Below are 16797 nucleotides of genomic sequence, written 5' to 3'. Positions count from 1 at the left end.
TATTGCTGCCTTTCCTAAAGGAGGTTTAGCGCTACAAACGGCATCCACACCACGGCCTCTAGGCAGTTATGCCTGTCCCTAAGCTTTGAAAAGCCAGGAACTAATAACTTCTGAAATATTTCACCATGGCTATTGCTTTGTTAGCTCCTTTAATCTAGAAATCATAAGCAAACAGCTGTTATCTTTTAAAATAATATAAATTAGCCCCTGCTTACTCAACAGAGTCCAGTCATCTTTTTCTGAACTGGGCCACCCTTCTGGAAACAGTTAAACGCAGCTGCCTTTAAATCAGATCTATGATATTGATGTTACCACCAGCACTGTGACTCTTAGAGAAATACACGTGATAATCTTGACATTGACTTCCTCACAGAGAAGTTACACATTCAGAGTAACCGGTGTTCAATCTTTGCCAATATATGAAGTAACCACTGTAGTGGTTACTCCAAACTGAGGGCTCTATGCAGCTACTTCCTGAAGATGGAAGCTCCTCACATACCATCTCTTATGTTTGTGCTTACACTAAATTGTACCAGCAACCTCATTTCTAGTGAATCCATTCCTAAAAGATAGGACACATCCACTACTGTAACAACTGCATCACCAACAGTTTTTACAACCCAGCCCTAAGATCAGCTCTAAAACTGATCATTCAGATTCATCTGCCACACTTTGATAACCTAGTAGCTACCTCATGATCACACCCTGTTGAGCAGATGTTGGACAGACAGTATTGGAGAACATTTAACTCTTTGGTCATAGTCCTCAACCTGGTATTCTCTATTTCTATCTAAGGATCCATTCAAGTTTTGCTCATTGTCCCCACTTAACCTGAGAGCTCCTCTGACCATTTCCTTTCCCAGTGACACTGTTCATGACTTGCTGTGCTCCACATATTGGTCAGTCTCTCTGCCAAAGATTCTCCATGGATGCCTTTCAGTGCACAGCACACTATGCTCTTGCTTGAAATCCGAGTTTCTCGGTACTGGGACTAAGTCTACAGATTGCAGACCTCCGGTCATGTTAGAAATAATACATCCATGCGTTCCCTCACATTCCTAGAAGCATAATGAGACAGTTCATCACAAGGCTTAAGGTGTTCAATGGGGAAAAGCTGTTTCGAAGACTGAATCTGCTCTCTGACTGGAAGAAAGAGAACAAAACAAACTGGCTGTAAAATCCAGCATGCCCCACTCACTTCAGCAAGCAAGCTTTCCTCCTTTCCCGCACAGGCTCATTCCCTAATGCTCCGGACGCATGCCAGCCTGTCCCAGCTCACCCCTGATCCTCTGGAAGGGGGGGAACGCACGCCCTGCTGCCCTCTGGAGTCTCCACCCCCTCGAGTGGAGTTTTAAGTAGGACAGGAGCTGTTCAGCGAGATCAGAGTAGAGACGCAGAAAGCACAAAACCAGTGGTCTGGAAAGGAACTCATCAGCAGAATAGAGAAGAGAAAAAGCAAAAAGGTAGGTACTACTCTGCACCTGTTTCAAAAGGTGCGTTTCCCATTTTCAGCATCGATAGCACTGTCATTAAATACTATTAAATATTATTATTTAATAAATCCCACTGACGCACTATAGTAGTTAACTAACTGAGCTTTGCCTTTCAGTTTTGGAGGAGATTCATAATGCTGAGGAAAGCTGCTAGCTTTCAGTTGTTTCAAGAAAGCTTAAGCTGTTCCAGGGAAAGGGCTGACAGCCTCAGGCTCTGACCAGTTAGCAGGGAGGAGTCTCCTGCACAAAGAACGTTAGCAAAAGAACTTAAACCAAAGGAAAAATTACGGACAAATATCTTGATGGTAAGAACAGACCCAGAGAGCTAGCTGTGAAAGGATAGCTTACTGTCTTCCTGGGAGGAGACTGGACTATGCCTTTCACCCCAGGCTCCCAACCAGGATAATGGAGGGATAAAGGAGGAGGGAGGCGGGTCTTCAGTTCTCCCTAATCACGCTTCTTTTCAAAATGCAGCCAAAACCACAGGAAACATTGAGAATGATTGCCAAAACAAAGAGCTTGAAATAGCCATTTCCTCTGATGCCTTCGAAGACTAAAGAATCTTATTTTTTGTTTTGGTTTGTCTTAATTATTTTCTCCAAAAGCAGAGAATGTTATATTTTAAATAGAAATAGTCTGATATTCATCTCCTCAATTTAGACGGGGGGATACAGAGGCACCTTCTATGGAAGGCAGGAAAGGCAGCAGGGATCTACAGTCTTTTGCTTGAACTAGATCAAGATAGCTATTAATCGGCAAGAAAACTATTAGTGCTATAGATTCAGAATCAAAGTATTCTGGAATGGACATTCTAAGTTATTGGGAGGCATAGAGGGGAGGGAGCTACTTCTAATTTCTACTAATGACTTCTGTTTTGTGTTTTTTTTCAACCTTGGTAAGATACATCCCTTTTTTAGGTCTCATTCCACATCAGTAAGATAATACACTCTTAGTGCTCTGAAGGGCTGTTAGTAACAAATTGCCATGGGGTTTAAAGTATTCCTGATGCTTCAGCAAAGATACATTTACATTTATCTCCTAATGAACCTCAAATTGTAGAATCAAAATGTCAGAACACAACATCTAGACCTCTAGCTTATTGCCAGAGTATTTTTAATGAGTGGAAGCAAAGGGTGAGAGCAGAAGGCACCAACCATTTAGGAGAACCTTAACAGAAAGCACAATGCTTGCAGGTTTCTCCTTGGGGTCTTGTAAACATGGTATTTTTCAAATAGCCAGATGGTTTCAGTTTGATAGGGCTTACAGGGTGTATCACTCTGAACATTCCAACTGACTGGCCTAAGTTGTACCTTTCCCGAAATGAAAATAATTATATGGCAACATCTGTTACAAGTTTTCCATGCATAGTGGGCCAGCAGCCATCAATGGATGGACAGGCATTCCCCCATGGAGGGGGGGAAGAGAGGCAAGAAGAGCTGCAGCATTGTAAGGTAAGCTAGCCTGAGGAGGGGCAGCAGAAATAAATGGAAGAAAGGATGTGGGATCCAGTGCAAGACAACTTCAGGGAGACTGTCCCATTCTGCAGTATAAGCATGTGCTGTGTAAGACTAAAATTCACTTGTATAGCTAACTATGTGCAATAAACTTGATTAAACCATACAGATGCTTTTTAAATAGGGATGCCTCCTTTCAGGTCAGTCTCCAAGATGCTTATGCCTTTTTTTTTTTCATTTAAAATATACTTTCCCCTCTCCCCTGAATACTACCTATATTTTCCTGCTGGTTTCAGGCAGCTAGGACTTACTTCAGGATATTAGTTAGATCAGCTTTGCAACTCTGTCCTTTCACAAAAAATAAAAAAAGTCAGATTTGACCAATGTTGCCTTGTTTTGGGGACATCTTAGCAGGAATCTGAGAACTGAGGTCTCAACAGTTCTTTGTGGTGCTTCCTAGGGAGAAATTCTAACAAAGCAGCTCAGCTCAGATAAGTAGTTTAACTAAATGAATCTTTCCTTAACAAGGTCTTAGCTAGCAGAATGTCATTCTTTAAAGCTGTCAGTAAGAACTATAAGCCTTGACAAATTTTAACAAATCCTTACAAAAAAAATAAGCCCCAAAAAACCCCCAACACCCAAACACAAAAAATCTCCCTCTCTTTTTCAGTCTCGAATCCCAATTTATGACTCATTCATACTCAAATTTCACTAGCTATCACCCAGCTGCCTTCTCTGGCTTTATATAAACAAGAGTCTGAGCTCCTACTTTCTGGAAGTAGTAGTTTTCTCAAATAATTGGGTTAGGTTTCTATTTGGTCAGGGATCATATAATGCAGATAATAAAAAGCTGATAGTGTGGGAGACAGAGCATAAACATTTCATAGATTTGGAACTGCAGAGCAATGCTAGAGTTTTGGAATGAGATTTTATTGTCCTGCCTGCTATTCTGCCTCACTCCCAGCTCTTGGTTTGTATAGGAGACACTATTTTTGAGGAAAGAGAAAAAATGGACCTCTGGTGCTGGACTTGTTCAAAGCAGATGGAGTCCTGTGTACATCACACTCCTGTGACTCATCATCTCAGCCATCTAGACTGTCTGCTATAACAACCTTAGTTAGTACAGAGGATCAAGCTAAATCTCTTCACACTGGTGATTACTTATGTCTCGTTCAATTGTAAAAAAAGAGCTACTGTTAGTGCATGTAGGAGTAACTATTATGTTTAGGAGGCAAATTATGGGTGCAAGTCAGGAAACCTGGGATAAAGTTATTTGTCTTATTGTAAGAGTTCAGATTACATAAAATGACAACTCCAGTCCTTAAAAGCTATTACTGAACTGTGAAAATCAAGAATACCTTCCCAGTTTTTAGTAGATGTATTGGAATGCCATGTTTCCAAAAAGTTCCATAGGCACCAAATTTGTAAATTTCTGACACTCTATAGTCATTTGTGTCTATCTTACTAATTTAAGTTTTGACATGAAAATCTGCCTCCTCCCCAACAGTGTGTCCTGTTAGTGTATCAATAAGTCCTTATTTAAATTCCTCAAGTTCAGCAGTGTTTCTAAATATAAAACAGCACTTTGCTAGCTACCAAACTCATGCTGATAAGGTCGGGCTTTACTCAAGCTCATTTACCTACAAACATTTGCCTGATCTTTTACAGTTACTACAAGGTGACCAAGGCAAAAGAATGCGCAAAATATATAATCCTGGGGATTTTTCCGACAGGGATTAACAGAGGAACCAGCAGCCCACAACAAAGCACTCTGCCTTCATAGGCAACAGACCGCCTCAGTGCCCTTCACTGCCTTTGCCTTTGTCACATCTAGTATATTTTTCTATGAGGATGAGATTAGAAAGGGCGTTTAGTAAAGCAAGGGAAAAACTTCCATGTTGCTTAATTTCAGCAGTAAAATCTGTACACGTTAGAGGCTACGCTGTGAGTGCATCCGCCCTGCTCCATTTCCTCTCTGCCCAGCAGCTGCCCTGAACAGCCAGTGCTTACACAAGGCTCTCGGCTTCCGTGAAAGAAGTAATGTTTCCTCCTTTGTCAGGAAACAAACTGGGGGAAGAGAAACCAGGGCACAAGATGGTACCATATCTCGCTGGAGTCAGTAGCTAAGAAATTAAATTAATGCTTCTGCCAAGAAACTTGCCAGACAGAAATAAATTTTGCTACAGTATGGAGAAACACAGATGGATCACAGTACCCAAATGTCCTTCCTACAGCTATCTGTGGCCAGGTCAAAGCAGCAGTTTTACCAGGTAGGAAATCAACCTCTGATGAGTGAAGACAGAAGTAGATTTTCAAAGCAAATAAGATGATGGAAACAGAAGTCCAGACTGATCCTTAACTCCAGCCACACCACACCAGAAAGCAGTCTCCCAGAGATCATTGGAGGTTCTCTCACAAGACTGGTGCTGCAGGAGACAGACGACGAAATTGGTCTGGAGGAAGCAGAAACTCTTCATGTGGGATGGAAGAGGGCTTCAGGCTCTGTCTAAAGTGTAAAGCTGCAGAAGGGATTAGAGGGACTAGGGTGTAGTTGTAACTGCATAGAAGTGACACATGGAAAGAAATGCTGCAATGAATAAATGAGAATACAAGACCAAAGGCTAGCCTGGCGTACTGCCAACTGCCATATGCTCCCTTTTTAGCAAAAGCACATGACAATAGTAGAACAGAAGAGCTCAGCTGGGGAGAAGCTGTAGCAATATTGAAAATCAAAGACACAGCAGAGTTGTCCCCACCTATCAGCAACCAAAGTCTCCTTGCCAACACGTGCTCTACACAAGAGAAGCCCTCACTGTCACGTGAAGCAGCGGCCTGTGTAGAAAACACAAATCCTTCTAAACTACTATTATCACAGATTGACCCTTCACCAGATTTTTGTTTCCTTGCAAGTGCTCTCTCTTAGATAGGTCTAAGTAACCTGAATCTCAAGAAACACTTTCCAGCCAGCATTACACTCCTTGAATACACAAGTCCATCTCACTAATAATGCACATGATATTGTTGGTTTTCAGCAGCCTTGGGAAGGACTTGAAATTTACTTCCTCCAGTGTTATTCCCAAGGAAACATTCTCCTGACCTAAAAGAGTGTGCTTTAGTGTGTCAGATTTCTAAGTTTATCAAAGTTAAAGCACATCTGGGTCTAGCCTGGCAGATTGCCTTTGATCTTATTTTTTCTTTTGTCTCTATAGATAACTTGAGATTTGGAGGCAACGTGGAAAACCACTCAGAATGGAAGGCAAACTTGCATGTCTCCTCCTCCTGGTGGGAGGAATCATGATTGCTCAATGCCAGGTAAGAAGCTAATGCATTGGATAATGCTCTTGTCACCCTCCTGCATTTTCAGGAGTACTACCTTACCACTGACTCCAGCTGCCTGCATCAGACAGAAGAATCTGGTTATATCACTAAAATTAGAGGAAGGAAAACCTTACAAAGTAGTCTACCTCTAAGCTGGGATTTCCAGTAACATGTTATCCTGGCTGGTTTTCATTCTGGTAAGCAAGTCTTCTTGAAATCTTCTGGGTGTATCTCTTCACTGTCATCTTTCAAGGTTAGTAACAGTTCCATTGTGATCACCCTTTTAATTTTCTTTGTATTGTAATCACCTTCCTCATTATTCTCACTTAATCTGGACATTGATGGTTCTCACACCCCTTTACTTTAAGCCTTACATTGCCCAGCTTAAGTAAACCCTACACAATTCTAAAATGTTTAGTCTCTTTCTGAAAAATTTGCTACCGGGTTAGCCTTTCTCTTTGTTTTTGTTAGTCTTTCTCTTGCAACCTGATAAAATAAGCTTGCTAAATTGGTTTCTTCCTTCAAACTTTATTAAAAATATTTTATTTAATTGGCTGCAGGAGACATCTCTCAAAAGGTAATCAACCTACCAGAGCTTATGGGGAAACTGCATGTCAGTAAGCAAAAATTTCTGCTTATTCACATGTACTTATTTGGAAATGCTGAAGTGCTAAAGGCACTTTTCACTGTACTGTCTGACAAGGTGGGCAGACAGTTCCTCAGAACTCCCCTGATCTACAAGACATCGAGACCTTTGGAGACACTTGTTCTCTGTTTTCTGAAGACAGCAGCTATTCACAGAATTAACCTTCTTTCCTTGCAGGGCTTACGCATGCGTTTCAAAAGGGGAGCCAGATCTAGAGGTAAGCCAGGCAAATTACAACCGTGGTGTGTTACCCAGAATTTCACAAACACAGGAGGGGAAAGCAGATAATGCTGAGGAAACAGAGCCTGAAACGCATTTCGTACGGTTGTCTGGATAAGAGATTCAGAAGGCAAAATACCAGACTGTTAATACCATGCACAACTTGAAGAAAATTTCCCCCTCCCTCTGCTATTCTTCACAGAGGCCAGTCAGTAGTGGAACAGTTGATCCAGCAACACAGCAGTGAGAAAGATGAGACAATTGTGGCCTGAGAAGGAAAAAGGGCAGCCTGTTAGACAAATGCTCACATCACAGATGCTTTTCTCCTAGAAGGAGAAGGGAGTTCTTTTGCTCAGCCAGGTCTTTACCCTGGATATCTAAAAGAGGGTTTCCTTTCTCCAATTACAGCCATTTGCACAGACAATTCATCTGGAGAAATTTACCAGCACAGGGGGACCTGGCTGAGGCTCTCAGGGAGCAGAATAGAATACTGTAGGTGCGACAGTGGTTGGAGTCTCTGCCACACTGTGCCTATCAGAGGTGAGTATGAAGAAGAAAAAGAGAAAAGTGGGGGATGGAAGACTGTCCATCTAATAATCCTAAAAACCTCCACTTTCAGGGAAGGCATTATTACACAGAAAATTTGGCTTGAAATATAACAGGATAGAAATGAAAATACTAATATATACCAACTCAGGCAGACCAAGGGGAAATGAGCAAGGGGCTGAGGAAGGCTACTAATGGTGTGCATGGACAGAATGGAGCAAAAGAAGAATGTAAGCGCTACACTAAAAGACTGTAAGCACATGAGAGTAACAGGTAGGCATTAAAAATCCAGGACAGGCTAAAGGAAACTGACAGGAGAGGAAAGATGGGTATACACTCCCAGCTTCTTACTTCTGTGAAATCTAACATTATTTCCTGGCTTTTGCTTATTCCACAGCCTGCACTAGAAATAAATGCTACAACGGGGGCCAATGTTCACAGGCGTATTATTCCCCACAGCTATTCATCTGCCAGTGCCACCAAGGCTTCTCTGGGAAGCAGTGTGAAATAGGTGAGTATACCACATTTATTGGAATCATGGAACCACAGAGTGGTTGGGGTTGGAAGGGACCTTAAAGATCATCTAGACCCATCCAACCTGGCCTTGATCCCTTCCAGGAATGGGGCATCCACAACTTTCCTGGGCAACCTGGGCCAGTGTCTCACCACCCTGACAGGGAAGATTTTTTTCCTAATATCTAAGGGCAAATAAAGAGGGGCAAAGAAAGAGGGGCAATTTCCCTTCACTAAGGGCAAGGAAGGATCAAGAAGGGCTAGGAAGGGCCAGGAAAAGACCTCAACATTATGGTGGGAATTACCATCACCAGTAATCACTCAGGACTACAAGAACAACAGAATATGGTCATTTCCAAACAGTGGTCTTACAGAAACAGACCAGGAATCTATGTATTCCAGTATTGTATTTCTGACTGTGGCCAGTAGAGGAAACTTGGAGATCAAAAGCTAATAACCTGTAATTACAATAAAACAGGAACTACCATATGAAATACAGTGAAGATTTTGCTCAATACTAGAATGATCTAATGCAAGGTCTTTGTTTCAAGAAAAACCTAAAATACAGCCAACACATTGCCCATTTTATATATAGCATTGTCCATTTTATATATTATAGCATTAAACTGTGTGATTTTCAAAGCACTGTGCACCAAAGGCACAAAAGGACTTTAAGGAGATGGTTTTTTTCATTAGTCTTAATAACTCTGTAACAGTTTTTGGTCTTCCACTGATTACTGTAAACAATGCTAGCAGTTTTAGCTGTGTAGTGCAGAAAGGCACCAGAAGGATACAGAAGTACCCAGAAGCTGCTGCTGTACACTAGACTCTCTGTTAAGCTGCCTCTTTTTATTCTAAAGCTAATGCTGCAGTGAACTTTTAAGAAAGACACCTGGGCTGTTCTCAGTGTCTCAGTAAATTAACTCTAAATTTTGGAGCTGAAGACCTTAATGTATATTTGCAGTCTGCTTGGCAAGGTATTTTCTTTACTAAGACAAGACATCTGGGAGCCAAGTTTAAACAGGGCAGCGACTAGGGAAGCTGAGTTTGGAATGCTGTCCTTAGAGTAACAGTTTGTTCCCTTTTATTCAGATACTGAAGCTAAGTGCTACAAAGATACTGGAGTAACATATAGGGGTATGTGGAGCCTGACAGAGAGTGGAACTGAATGTTCAAATTGGAATAGTAATGGCTTAATGGACAGGAGGTACAGTGGCCGAAGAGAGGATGCTGCTGAGCTGGGCTTGGGCAATCACAACTATTGCAGGTGAGGGGCTGTTGGCACATGGGTCAGAGCCACTGGAACCAGCCCATTCTAAGAGCCTGGAGCGAAGGAACAGCTGTTTGCAACAGTCTAATACCAAGCAGAGAGCACTCTGCACAGGTGCAAAACAGCAGAGGCCTGTTAACTCCTGTAGTCATATCTGAACCTCAGTACTATCTATACTAGATGCTTATGACAGACTACAAAATGCATACATCTATCAACCAATAGTCTTTACTTTGTCCTTTCTCAATGCCTAAAACTCCCTTTGTAAGGCAGTTTCCTGCAGCTCCAGATCCCACTCAAGATTCTGAAAATACAGTGCTTTCTTGCACATGAACTAAGCTGCACAAGCTGTCCACTCCTGCTCGCTACTGGTTGTCTCTTCCTCATCTCTATGTACTCCACAAGTTTATAATTAAAATAGAAATAGAAAAAAAACTGCTGAAGGTTCAGTCCATGTCTTCACCGAGGAAGAGGATTAAGTTACCAAACTAGATGGTAGGCATGGGACAATAACAATAACAATAGCTTTATAATTATGCATAATATCATAACTCTTTCAGAAACCCAGATGAAGATTCCAGACCTTGGTGCTATATCTATAAAGGGGGAAAGTACATCTGGGAACACTGCAGTGTGCCCTCCTGCTCAAAAGGTACATGCACGGGACAGGGAATGGACTTTAGAGCTCCCGTAATTCACTGCATATATAAGGTCTGTGGACTTGTGCTATTTCTGTAGCCTGAAAAGTTGAGACTTTCATGCTAAATGATGTTTAAGCTTTTAATATTTATGACTCCAAGAGACAGAGATACATATAGCTAATATATAGATGCGTTGACAGAAATCATAGTTAGGACAGCTGACAGGTTCACATCCACCAGTTAACATGCAGCCTTCTTATTGAAGTTGGGAATGCCAACTGCAAGTCTGGAAGAGGCACGGATTACCGAGGCAGCCACAGCATGACCAGTTCTGGAGCTACCTGCCTGAGGTGGAATTCTCGAATTCTTGTCAACAAGTTATATACTGCTTGGAGAAGAGATGCTTACCAGCTGGGCCTTGGTAGTCATAATTTCTGCCGGTATGTAGCCAGTTATAGAATTTTAAAAATCCCATCAAACTCCCTTGTGATACTCTTGAGGCAGGGCTCCAGTCTTTTATGTGAATTATTAAAGCACAGGAAATATATTACTGCTGGGAATGAAGCTCACTGACAATAGTAATTTCATTCCACCTGACCTATGCTTCTCTAACAAGAGACTCCATAAATGTAAATTCAGTATGCCCCTAGAGCCCTCTGTATCTTTAGAAAAATCAAAAAGAGTCCACTTAGGTCACAGTCTGCCACCTTTAGGTCTCCCCAAACTCCCTGCAGATCTGATAATACAAATAGCTCTTCTTCCCGTGCTGCAGGAACCCTGACAATGACAGCAAGCCCTGGTGCCATGTACTGAAAGGAAACCGGCTCACATGGGAGTACTGCAATGTACCTACTTGCTGTAAGGATCCTAGCACTCCTGATTCTTCTTCTTATTTAAGGCATAACTGTTCTGCATGCCATCTGTATGAAACTCAAGCCTCCTACAGTAAAATAAGAGCTGGGGGGAGAGGGGGGGAAGTAAAAAAGCTTTTTGGTGTAGAAAGAGATTCCGTGGCTCACCTCTCAAAGTGCCTGTTTCTCTGCCAGAAGCGAAGATTACAGAAATGGAGGAGAGAAAAGGCAAGGTTTCCTTACTGTATTTTTCAACTCAAAATGAAAGTTTCCTAGGAAACAGGAATGAGTCAGATACTAAACAGTTTGTGCCAGGCTGCCTAAACGTGCACTGACAGCAGGCTCTTAGCCCAAACTCAAAGCAGGCATGCCTGAACAAAAAGCCTGTTTCTGGGTTTGTCATCCACAGCCACCTGTGGCCTACGGCAGCGCAGGGGACGCCAGTACAGGATTAAAGGTGGCTCCTCTGCAGACATTGCAGCTCACCCGTGGCAAGCTGCCATCTTCGCCAAGTATCGCAGAGCTCCTGGAGAGCACTTCCTCTGCGGAGGAGTTCTGATCAGTTCCTGCTGGGTTTTGTCAGCTGCTCACTGTTTTGAGGAAGGGTAAGTTGAGGATTCAGTACCACCTTGGGGGAAAAAAACCCTAGAAAACGGAAGCATCCATATAGCTTTACTGGAACAGTTAAAGACTTGAAAAAAGCTCTTTATCCCAGCAAGTCATTCAAGACTAAAAATGATAGAGTTAATTGTGCTGAACATTACAAACTAGCAGCATGGCATTAAGATACCACAGCAGAATACCAAGTAGCTGAGCAACAAAGCTGTCAATACAGATGCAGAGCCATCTGAAACTTGAGAACAACAAGGGGCTGGCAGAGGAGCTTTGCCATAATGTAAGCAATTAGTGAAAAAACAAATGTAAATACGACACTTGAGGTCAAACTGTCTGGGTAATGAAGTAATAATTGTGTTAAAATAGAAGTTCCAACAGCATATCTCCAAGGGGAGGGTCCACTCCAGTTAATATGGGAAGAAAGCAAGACTTGTTCTTTAGCTTTAGTACAGATCAGCTGAAGATTGTGCTGGGTAGGACTTCCCGAGCAACTTCTGAAGAAAATGAACAAAAGTTTCAAGTGAAGAACTACATTGTGCATCAGAGATTTGACTCAGAAAATTTCAACAATGATATTGGTAAGAACTTTTTCTGACCTCATGACTGAAAAGATCACAGTTGTCTCGAGTTTGTGGTTAATGAAGCGGACATTTATTTTCCTCTTCAGCTCTGTTGCAGTTGAACTCAGATGCAGAAGACTGTGCTATTGAAACAGACACTGTCCGTGCTGCCTGCCTCCCACCTCCAGAACTGCAGCTGCCTGACTGGACTGAATGTGAGATCTCTGGTTATGGCAAAAACGAAGAATGTAAGTAGAAGATGCATATCTACGTGTAAGTAGAAGATACCGTGTCCAGAGTTTCAATCCACTGCCCTCAAAGAATTCAAGCCTTGTGCTTCACTCAGCATATGACCCCTGCATTATTGTATGAGCTTACAGTAGCACTGCAGTAAGCAGGAGATACACAAAAACAAGCTTTGCTGCAAGTTATTTCACTCGAGTTCTGTCAGCTGCATGGGCTAGTAGATTCTTCCTTGATACTCTGCACCAGTAGAAAGACAAAAAATGGCACAATGGCACAAAGAAAACTGGCAATTGGGGCTGCCACATTCCTGCTGTTATATTTAGCTATTGTCATTCTGACAGAAATCCATTTCTGTCAGGATTTAATATACTATACAGATGGATTACTCTAAAATATATATTGGCTGTGCAGTGATTAGCAAAAAAAGGCTAAAGAAATAACAATCCTAGGTGTATATTAAAAGGCTGGCTAAATTATTTTTAAAGTGAGCTACAAAAAGCAGGAATAAAACCTGTCTGAAAGCATACACAGGCTGACCTTTATTTAAAACAAAAAACCTCAGCTCTTATTTTACTAGCACTTTCTACTCAATTCTTTTTATTTTCTAACTTTTAAACACTTTGAGACAGAGACTGTGAAGCATTCATCATAACAAGACTTAGTAGTGATTTGAACTCATAGGGTTTTTGGAACAGATTTGAAGATTTAACATATAAGTGTGACATAAAGTGTTTTTAGAATGCTTTTCAAGCTAGTCCTTGGCATTGCTTTCAGGGACTGCAGAATAAACTGTTTGAGAGGGAAAGGATGCTGCAACTGTAATTCAAAACTAGACTGAAAAACAACAATCATGCCAACTTTCAGCTTCCTACAATTGCAACTCTGCAAGAGAATAAAACCAACACCCAAAACAAACAAGCAAAAAAAATCCCTTCAATTCCAACATAAAAATACATTCCTATCCAGCTGTTCAGTGTTGTGTAAGAGAAGGCATCTGAGTTTTGTTAGCTCAAGTCTAATACTAAGAAGCCAGGTTCCTGTTTCATAGGGTTAGTGATTTTCATAGGCACTTCCTGTAACTTAATTTTGATTGATGTAAGTGCAATGATAACTTATCCACCCAAGAAACCCTATAGTCCTTAATTTGAAGGCTACAAAAAAACCTCTTTGGCATTAAGGCTTGCTAAAGAAGCAGTATTATCTCTCAAGTAGATCTAAGCTGTTCTCACTAGGAAAGCAGAAATCCCAAGAATTAAAAAAAATCCCTTTGGCAAGGAAATATTAGTTTAGCCACCACACCCCCAGCACCAGCTTCTTCTGTTTATTCTCCCTCAACTACAAACTGAACTGCAATTAAAAAAAATATATATATACACACACACACACATATACACAGACATATCTGCATCTTGATATTGTCATTATTCTTCCAGTTTCTCCATTCTATTCAGAGCACCTGAAGGAAGGCCACGTCAGGCTGTTTCCAGCCAGTCGGTGCACAGCACAGCATCTGGACAACCGGACGGTTACGGGCAATATGTTATGTGCAGGAGACACGAGACACCTTGATGATGCCTGCAAGGTAAAGCCAATTCTGTTCCTGTTTCCTTCTTAGGTCTGTCCTTGATAGCCTGAGCTAACCAAACAAAAAGCTTCAGAAAATCGTTTTTTAAAGTTCTGCATTTGGCTACATGGAGGTTCTAGTCGACTTTTGATGAACAGAACTCCTGGCTCCTTTCTTTTTCTTCCCCTGCCCTCGTAGCTGGCAAAGCAGGCCACGCTTAACCAAGCAAATCAGAACAATACAGACTGAAAATCACAAATATAGGAAATACCACAAAACTGAGGAAGCTCCACCTAAGCAGCATTTCCTAATATTTTCTCTCATGTAAGCACACAAAACACTCAGCAGGAGGTTCTGTAAGAGGAAGGGGCTGCAGCTCTACTGAAAAGTGGAGGACAGAAGAATAAAGGCCAACAAATGGTGGTGAATTAGCAGTTGTAACATGAATGAACAGGAGGACAGGTATTCAATCCACATCCTTTCTGTTTAAAAGCTCCTTAGTAATTTTGCTTTACAAAGCAGTTGCAGACAGCAGTATAAAGCACCTATAGCTTGAAAAAGAGCATGACACTTTCTGTTCTTATCAACGTCTCACCTATGTTTAATAAACGAGCACCATACAAAGTTAGAAGCTTTAGTGTTAGTTAGATGTTTTCTGGTCTTGCCCCAGGAGAGAAGCATTGAGGGAGCCTGAAACACAAGGGTGGCTTATGTGGAAGTGATCTTGATTTGCAAGCATACTTCATAGGGTACTTCATTAGACAGTAGTGCTACACTAAAGCCAGTGGGGGGTAAAACAACACAAAAACAACACAAAAACAAACAAAAAAGGAGATTGTTACTAACCTGCTGCTTCTCCATAGGGTGACTCTGGAGGGCCTCTGGTCTGTATGAAGGATGATCGTATGTATCTAATTGGAATCATCAGCTGGGGAATAGGCTGTGGCCGCAAAGACATACCTGGTGTTTATACAAATGTTATTCGTTACCTTGACTGGATTCAGGACAACACGAAACCCTGAGAAAGAAACATGAACTATCCACAGACTTGTGGCCATGCTTTGCAGCTTCCTTCCAGGTGCTTGAAGGATGCTGACAGGGCTTCCTGTTTGTCCAGATGCCTATGACTTTCAGTGCAAGAGGAAGGCAAACTGCAATGTGTGGGAAGGGCAATTCTCAAATTACTCTCTTTTCCTCATTACAGATTATTGGAAGCTAACACTTCTGTCCCCCCCACATCACCAAGCTTTCTCCTTGCATCAAACCACATGAGTACCACTAAAAATAAATGTTGGCCTCAGAGAACAAACCAAGAGAGAACATTATGCATCCCATAGACAGCTATATTGTTTTGGGTATGGGTGTGAACTGAAGGCAAAGAGGGCAGATTTAATATCCTGAAAACTTTACCTCCCCCCTTCTTCAGTTTGGAACTGATTAAGTAACCGAGTCTGAGCTTAAACTCTCTGAGCAAATACAGGATAGCAAGCTTATCAGGACATTCTTCCACTTGCTTTTCCTCCTGGTAGGAACTAAGTATTTAAATAAATATGGAATTGGTAAAAACCTTAACACCAGCCTTATGTGCCACAGAATCAACACATTATTTTTTTACTATTACACTTCTATGCATTATGTGATATAAAGGCAAAAGCTTTCTCATTAGCACAGCAGAGCAGAACAAAGGACAGTTTTAGGTGCCTGCTGGATTTACATCCACAAGTAAAGATGAAGTCAAATGTCACATGGCTGCATTTGTCCTTTAACAGGACAGGAATAACCAGGTCACTGTGAACTACCATCTCGGTAAGTGTTACTTCCTTGCATTGCAGGTGCCAGGTGACACTGAGTGGTACCTATGCATGTCCAAGAGTTAAGCCTCTTCTGGTCCAATTGTTTTATGAAGTAAGAGAAAGCAGGTGACTACTGTTTACAAAAGAAAATAATTATATTGAGGCTACAAAAGGAGTTTAGCTTTAGTACCAATTGGGCACTGTAGCTAGAAAACTTGTCTGTTGTATTTGGAAAATACATTATAACTCAAAACATTTACTCTCTTGAGTTTTAAGAAGCCCTCTGATTATATACTAGCACAGCCTCTAGTCAAATAAAGAAGCTTAAGTACAGAAGAGAGATTTGGTAAAGACACTCATTACTTCCTCAAATGGGTTTTGTAAATGTCAACTTTACAAATGGTCCATGTCTTCCTAGCTGCCAGATTAGAAACTGACTTCTAAGAGCTCTTCTCTAATGTCTTTAGATAAACAATGGTGTAACTCCAGTTAGCTTCAGTGATGAGTCCCATATTCTAGCCAGTGGAAAGGGAAAAAAACCCCATGTTTATTAAAAAAAGAGTCACACTTCAGGGCTTTTTTTAATGTGATATTTTGTTAATTGTATTTTATGAAGTATTAACCTTGAGAAAAAGACAAACTAGTTGCCATTCCTCTCCTCTAAACCCATTCCCAAGTGCTGCTGTGCCTTGCTCTCCTGGCATTCAGGAGCCTGCTGAATATTTTCAGCCTGTAAAAAACCCAGAACTGTTCCAATAACACAGGTAAGTGTCCTGAGGAATGCAATTTTAATTCCACAATTCAGTTAATTAAGTACATTCTTTGAGCTCGATGTCATCTAACAGCCACCAATAAAATGCAACTAAATTACACCTGATACCAATATATTTTAGAAAAATACATCCTACAAAAATGTGAGAACAGTTTTACATCACGGCCCTAACTAGATCCTTGAAAATACCCTTACCTGAAGTATCCAAGGTGAAAAAAGAGCTACACAAGCCATAGCTGCAATCTCTGCACTGCTTGCATCCTTCCATCCTGGTCTGTCTTCTGAGATGTCTTCTC

General features: G+C 41.4%; 1 protein-coding gene across 3 annotated transcripts; it reads left to right on the top strand.

Annotated features, from left to right (window-relative positions):
• The first annotated feature begins 1323 nt into the window (after positions 1-1323).
• Positions 1324-16686, top strand: PLAT (plasminogen activator, tissue type). Of its 3 annotated transcripts, none has more exons than XM_051640640.1 (14): positions 1324-1463; positions 6157-6259; positions 7089-7128; positions 7539-7670; positions 8074-8187; positions 9282-9456; positions 10020-10111; positions 10366-10540; positions 10873-10958; positions 11361-11556; positions 12008-12144; positions 12234-12374; positions 13806-13954; positions 14800-16686. In XM_051640640.1, the coding sequence occupies exons 2-14, from the start codon at positions 6197-6199 to the stop codon at positions 14956-14958; spliced, it is 1659 nt and encodes a 552-aa protein (XP_051496600.1). In that variant the 5' UTR covers positions 1324-1463; positions 6157-6196; the 3' UTR covers positions 14959-16686. The 3 variants fall into 3 exon arrangements, with proteins under 3 accessions (XP_051496600.1, XP_051496602.1, XP_051496601.1); XM_051640641.1 differs by lacking the exon at positions 1324-1463 and adding an exon at positions 4067-4100; XM_051640642.1 differs by lacking the exon at positions 7539-7670.
• Positions 16687-16797: the final 111 nt, after the last annotated feature.

Source organism: Apus apus, chromosome 26 (genome assembly GCF_020740795.1).
Source record: "Apus apus isolate bApuApu2 chromosome 26, bApuApu2.pri.cur, whole genome shotgun sequence".
In the NCBI taxonomy this organism is placed as follows: domain Eukaryota; kingdom Metazoa; phylum Chordata; class Aves; order Apodiformes; family Apodidae; genus Apus; species Apus apus.
This window is presented reverse-complemented; position numbering and strand designations above follow the sequence as displayed.